The following is a 6,492-nucleotide window of genomic DNA, read 5'->3' as shown; positions in this document are numbered from 1 at the left end:
ACACGTCACCTGACACATCAGCAATCTGACCAGTCAAACTGCCACGTCAGATTTGGTTGACCCTATATGTCCTACGTGGCTGACACATCATCACAGCCACGTCAGCTCCCTGAGTTTTGATCCTGTGTGGCGGAGTCTACGTGCAACCGGTTCTGAGATTGAATCTGGGCCGTTTATCAGGCCAGAATTGTTTTGATCAAATCTTAGCCGTCTGAAGTGCGATTTGGACGATTTCAGACTTGTTTCCAGCTAATTTGATCGTTCCGGATGCAATGGTACGGTCCGATCATTGAGATTAAGATCAGAAATAGCAATGATGAATGATTAAAGAGAGATTGCCCGATTAGGAGGCATCTGATGGTCATCATGGTGGTCGATGGAGCTGAAGAAGAAGAAATCACACATGTTTGCCCAATTACATGTGTTGAACTATTATATGGGAATTTTAATTGCCTTGAGGGAAGACAAAATTGGGACACTCTAAACACCCAATCATGTGGACAATTTGAGGTGGAGAGTGAAATTTGATGAAGACCAATCTTGACGAATCTGAGCACTGGTAGTCTCGCCAGATGTTGAGAAATCAGGTAAAAAACAAGGATACCCCAGATCACTTGTAAAGGAAAGCCGCGACAAAGCTAGCAAATGGTTGTATACACGAAAAGACAGTACGATGGATAGATATGGCCTAAGAAGTTCTAGCTAGGAGATTGGGTTTTAAGCGGGACCATTGTGACCCCTCCAATCTTTCCTGGGAACTTGCTTAGTGGAAGGATTATCCATACGGTACTATTTTCGTATATGTGACAGTTTGTTATGAAACTGTTGAAGACTAGCAGGATGACGGCACAAAGGAACAGTTGGGTTCCGTATGATCAAGGATCTGATGAAGTGGTGATTTCTCCAAGAAAGTTAGATTCGGTGACTGTAATTTCTCGAGGGGAGAATTAATGAAGACCCTGATAATGGTAGAGAAATACATCAAGGAAATGAAGATTGGCACCCTATTTTGACTTGGATAGATGTTGTGACAGGATGAGCTGTTGTCAAACATAAGCAAGGAATAGGGAGAAATCTGGAGAATCAAAATTGCACGAGAGCACACGAAGATTGTGTAGGAGTACCCGGAGGATCCAACGAGGTACTGTAATGAGACAACAGGTGCAAGGAAAAGAAGAGTTCCCAGATGAAGCTCAGAGCAGAGACTGTATGAAAAAGTTGTACAACAAGAAGTCTCTTGTGCTCTTGATAAAGGCAACAAGCAAGGACCTTTCCAATGCATGCAAGGATGGAAAGATGAGCTGTTGCAGATGCACCTAATTGAGGGGGTGCAAACGCCTGTGATAAAAGGCGACCGCCTATGATGAAAGGCGAAGACACCAAAGAGAGTTGGTGTAGGTGGAGCTGTCAAGTGTAATGATGAAAGACATAGAAGCTCCAAACATAGAAATCGAGGTGGAGGATTGCGAGGAGTATACCGCAACTTTCTCTTTCTATGTGATCAGTGGCAATGAACTCTCCCAAGTCCACATGGTGATAGAGAATCTTAGTCACTGGAGACATCCCCGATGAAGGAGGATGTGACTGCTTTATGACGAACAAAGACACCTCAGACAGAAGGTGTATGGGCCATGATATGAGTCCAATTTCAGACCGTCTCATGAAGACAGGCAGAGACACCTCAGGAGAAGGTGTGAGGACCGTGATATGAGTCCAAGTTTGGACCGTCTCATGACAACAGGCGGAGACACCTCAGGAGAAGGTGTGAGGACCGTTATATAAGTCCAAGTTCAGACCGCCGCATGACGACGAGCGGAGACACCTCAGGAGAAGGTGTGAGGGCTGTGGAAGGAGCCCAGTTCAGAACGCCCCAGAGCCAATGTGATGGCTAGGTATGAGTGGACAGATGGATAGCAAATGAAAGGGTTATGATGAGTATGGAGACAAATGCAGGATTGACTTTCATGGATATTGCCCCCATGCTAAAGATCAATGAGCTAGAAGACATTTGCCTTGGACAATAAGTGGATGACTTGTGGAGCATTAAGACGCGACTGCTATGAAGGAGCAGAGGGCATGCGCAGGTTCTGGGAACAAGTTGACTCTTGTCAAGGTGGTGAGCTCGGTAATGGCATTGTAATACTCAAAGTATGAAGACAGATATGGATCAACCTTTTATGGGCTGCTCCCATAGTTAAAGGTGGAAAGCTACCTAGACTCTTGAGACTAAGAGTGAGAGACTCATGGAGAAGTAAGACGTGGTTCCTAGGGTGGAATAGAGGGCAGGCGCAACTCCTGGATGAGTAGACTCTTGGAAGAGTGATGAGCTTGTGATCATATTAAGATACTCAGATAATGACTGTCGCACTTGAAATATCCGTTTGAGGGGGTGTTGTAAGCCTTGATGTGAGGCTTGATGAATCATTTCGGACCGAGCATGGTTGAAGGGGAATGTTGTTCCAGAGACAAGCGTTAACACTATTCAGATGTGATGTGGCAGACCATCTGGTTATAGTGATCCTTTTGTGTGAGAAAAGGTGTGCTTAGGTCACTCTGATGATTGAAGGGTTTGGCAAGTACCTGTAAACTTGGCTACAAAAGCTCTCAAAATGGAAAGCTTGGAAGAGCTGCAAGATGCAAGCTTGTGTTGAAGAAAAATGAGGACAGTTGCCCCACATGAATGGCAAAGGGGGTGATTGTTAGGTTGGTTGCCATTAATGTGCAACAACCATTTGCTATTGCACCAACCATGTGCACTCATCCAAGATGTCAAAGGTTGGCAGCCACCATTGTTGAAGAACAGTTGGAGTTGGCAGCCACCTTTGTTGAAGAAAAGCCTCCATGAATGCCTATAAATAGAGGCATATGCAAGAGAGCAAAATGAGTGAAGAGAAATATGAAAATGTGAAGAGAGTAGAGAGGAAGAGAGAGCTGCAATGCCAGCAGCTGCAAGTGCAGCAAAGAGAGTTGAGAGTTGAGTATGAGAGGGTGTAATCCTCCTCCTCCATGTATTTGTTTTGTATTCTTTCTCTATCTCTAAATATATTGACTTCTCCCGTGGATGTAGGCGGTTTTGCCGAACCACGTTAAATATTGTGTCAGTGTGCTTGGCTCTCCTATGAGCAAATATCAGTACATCACCGGACGGAATTCCCAACACGACCAAGCCAGAGTTCAAGCTTTTATGTGGTTTTCCTATTGCATGGGAAATGGAGGAGTTTGGAAATTGAGTGAAAGAACTTGAAGGCAAAAGCAATTAATCCATCAGCAAAAGAAAAAAGAAAAACAAGATGCTCCTTTTCTTGAACATCGTAACAGAGATTTGTACCTTGAAGTTTTCCCTTTTTTACAAAGTTTTTATTGCAGCATTTTAATTCCCATCCATGAAGTGCTTGCTTGGATAATTTATACTTCACATTCCCTAAAGCTATGTCAAAGCATGTGAAAGTTACTTCAGAAAGAAATGGAAGCCATTAAATCTAGAAGAAATCAGAAAAGTGTTCACAAGTTTTTTCATGATTATTCAGAAGTGTTCAGATGTGTAGAGACTATCCTAGAAAACTGGTTTGATTTGAAAACGATTTCCATTTTTCCATTTTTCTCTAAACATAAAACAATATAGTTTGAACCGATGCGACATCGATAACGTGTCTGAGGACAGGGCTGACGATGAGCTCCCTGACCCACGTGCACATATATAAATCAGCATCTTCCATGGTTGCTTCCACAGTTGCTTCTACGGTTTCGTCCAGCTCCTTCATTGGACCACCAAGCAGCCCAGCCACCCCAGACCATGTTTTACCCAGACTGTGTGATGTTTGAATTTCATGTTCTTAGAAACATGGAAAATAATTAATCGCATAGTTTATCGTAGAAGAAATTCAGAAGTTGGATGTTGCATGCTATTCTTCCCTTTGGCAGTGTTAGCACTATTTTCTATATCAAATCCGAAGATAAAACGTGGACTTATATATATAAACAAAATTAATAGTACATGTAACTATTTGATTGGCTACTGTACACATACACTAACACAATCGTTGATTGAAAGCTTTAAATTTTATACTGTCAAGTTGTCTCCCATTGTTTGCGACAAGCATAAAAAGGCAACCAAACCTACAAATGATGTTTTTTCATACAAGCTTGTTTCACATGATATACTACACCATCAATCATAAGATTTCTCTTTATTCTTTGTATCTACCTCTTTTCTCAAAATAGATCACATAGAGCATACAACTAAACATCATAAAATTTCCAATAAACAACTTAGATTCCAACTAAAACTCTTAAAATCTTTCAAAATAAAAACCCAACCTCATGAATTATCATCCAATTAACTCGAATAGAGCCTTTACTGCAACCAATACGATCGACATCTAAAACCACCAATCTACATTAAAAATCTAAAATTTGGACAGCTCTGTTTTTTATTTTATATTTCTAATTTCGGGAAACAGGTCTCCCGGTTGGTTACAAGGCGTACCCTGTCCAAAGCGAGCAATGGGAATAGAACGTAATATCTCATACCTCGTCCCAGAGGCCATGGTAACATTGCAGAGAAATAAGTTCACGTTTTCATGGGTATAGCCCGGAGAGGCTCACTCTTATGTAATGTGAGCCCAAACGTTTCACTTGTGTCTATATCCTCCGGTGTCAGGTCATCAGCAATCTTCCAATCAAAAGAGTGGATGAGAGATGCCAACGTCAAATGCACCATCTTGTGGCCCAAAGGCAATCCAGGGCAAATCCTTCTTCCTGCTCCAAATGGAATTAGCTCAAAATCTCTTCCTTTCACGTCAGCTTGGCATTCTAAGAACCTTTCAGGCTTGAACGAATTAGGATCTGGCCATATGGCTGGATCTCTTCCTATTGCCCAAATATTGATTAGTATTTGTGCATTTTTGGGCACTGTGAAGCCTTGTATCTCTACTTCGGATACGGCTTTACGGGGCAGCAGGAGTGGAACTGGTGGGTGCAGCCGAAATGTCTCTTTAACTATTGCTTGAAGGTAAAGACACTTGGAGATGTCTGATTCTTGAACTGGTCCTTCGACTTGTTGGAGCTCCTTCTTGGCTTTGACCATTTTATCAGGGTTTAGTAATAACTCTGTCATTGCCCACTCCACTGTGCTTGAGGTAGTGTCAGTGCCCCCAATGAAAAAATCCTGATGTAAACACGCAAGACAATTAATTTCTGAACTGAAGGTTAGTGTGCAGAAAAACTTGGTCATAATTATCAATTAGATAATCTAATCTCAATACTTACAATAAGCAAAACCTGTATGTCAGTGGAGCTCAATTCAGAATTGTTTTCTTTGGCTAGAATCAGCAGGGCATCAAGTATATCATGGCTAGCCTTGGATGCAACCGAAGAAGAACGTGGTCGTGTCCTCTCTTTGATGATACTATCAAAAATTTGAGTTAATCTTTTCAAATAAATATTCGTCTTTCGTCTTATACCTTGTGGATCTACTAATCGAAGTATTGGGAAATAGTCGGCAATATTTGGCTTGCCAATTTGTTCCGTGACACCAACCACGAGATCGCTGAATTCTTGAGACAAATCAGAGTTGTAATTGGCTATATCAAGAGAGAAGAAGGTGTTTGAAATTAAATTAAGGGAAGTTGTGAAAACAGATCGACGAATGTCAACAGCGCGTCCGTTGTCGCAATTTTCATGAACATATTCTAGCATTTCTTGAACCTTCTTTCCACGGAGGGCTCGGCTGGCATCAAGCCTTTGCGAAGTGAACATTTGTGTGGCAGTGAGTTTTCTGAGAAATTTCCAATGAGTCGACGCAGGCAACCATAAGATTGAGTTTCTGTGGTGTACACGAAGAGCATCTGGGACTGTTCTGCTGGACAAGGCTTGGTCATGTTTCTGTAATGCTTCATTTGCTATATTCGGAGAGGAGATGACTATTGTGGTTATCCTACCAAGCTTGAGGGTCATTAAAGGTCCATAAGTTTGTGAGAGTTTAGCAAGTGTTCGGTGGGGCTTGTCACCGAGGGCTAATATGTTTCCAATTATCGGCAATTGGCGAGGGCCAGGAGGGAGGACGCTGCAACCGGACTTCCGGCGAAGTAGAATGGATGCGATGGGCACGTGTAGACATGCCCAAGTAAAAGAAATTAGTAGCAGGTAAATAAGGTACTCCATTGGCTGATAGTGCCTGATATTTTCTTATGGCCTCTCTTTATCTCCTCTATACAATGTGCTTCAGGCATGCATATATAGGTTTTTTTGGGGGGTTTGAAATGGATTTTTAAAAAACATTGTTTTTGAGGTGAATATAAATTCAAAATTGAATTTTTAAAATTCAAAAAATTTATACACCTACCTTTCAATCATTTACAGTTGGTTGAAAAGTGAGAAAAATATTGGACACATGATAGCATGTGATTCTTACCTTTTATAGATATCCCTGTTTATTTATTTATTTATAATAAAAAATCTCTATAAATCAATTTATTAATATAACATTTTAGT

The 6,492-nt window shown here is 41.5% G+C and overlaps 1 protein-coding gene across 2 annotated transcripts; it reads right to left on the bottom strand.

Moving 5' to 3' along the window:
• Window positions 1-4,064: 4,064 nt before the first annotated feature.
• LOC105120827 (geraniol 8-hydroxylase-like) lies at window positions 4,065-6,233 on the bottom strand. Of its 2 annotated transcripts, XR_841432.1 has the most exons (3): window positions 5,269-6,233; window positions 4,518-5,167; window positions 4,065-4,235 (listed from the first exon to the last, which is right to left on the bottom strand). XR_841432.1 is itself a non-coding variant. In XM_011019213.1 (2 exons), exons 1-2 carry the CDS (start codon window positions 6,160-6,162, stop codon window positions 4,571-4,573), a joined length of 1,491 nt encoding a protein of 496 aa, XP_011017515.1. In that variant the 5' UTR covers window positions 6,163-6,233; the 3' UTR covers window positions 4,302-4,570. The 2 variants fall into 2 exon arrangements, 1 of the variants encoding a protein (XP_011017515.1); XM_011019213.1 differs by lacking the exon at window positions 4,065-4,235 and having other exon boundaries at window positions 4,302-5,167.
• Between the last annotated feature and the right edge of the window lie 259 nt (window positions 6,234-6,492).

The sequence above is a fragment of the Populus euphratica genome, unplaced genomic scaffold, assembly GCF_000495115.2.
Source record: "Populus euphratica unplaced genomic scaffold, PopEup_1.0 scaffold6.1, whole genome shotgun sequence".
NCBI classification, from domain to species: domain Eukaryota; kingdom Viridiplantae; phylum Streptophyta; class Magnoliopsida; order Malpighiales; family Salicaceae; genus Populus; species Populus euphratica.
The sequence above is the reverse complement of the archived record's forward strand: the minus strand, read 5'-3'. Positions and strand labels throughout refer to the sequence as shown.

Coding starts and splice junctions, on each gene's coding strand:
- LOC105120827 (XM_011019213.1), bottom strand. CDS start 6,162: ATGGAGTACCTTATTTACCTGCTACTAATTTCTTTTACTTGGGCATGT. Junction 5,168..5,268: donor ACATACAGGTTTTGCTTATT/GTAAGTATTGAG, acceptor TGTTTACATCAG/GATTTTTTCATTGGGGGCAC.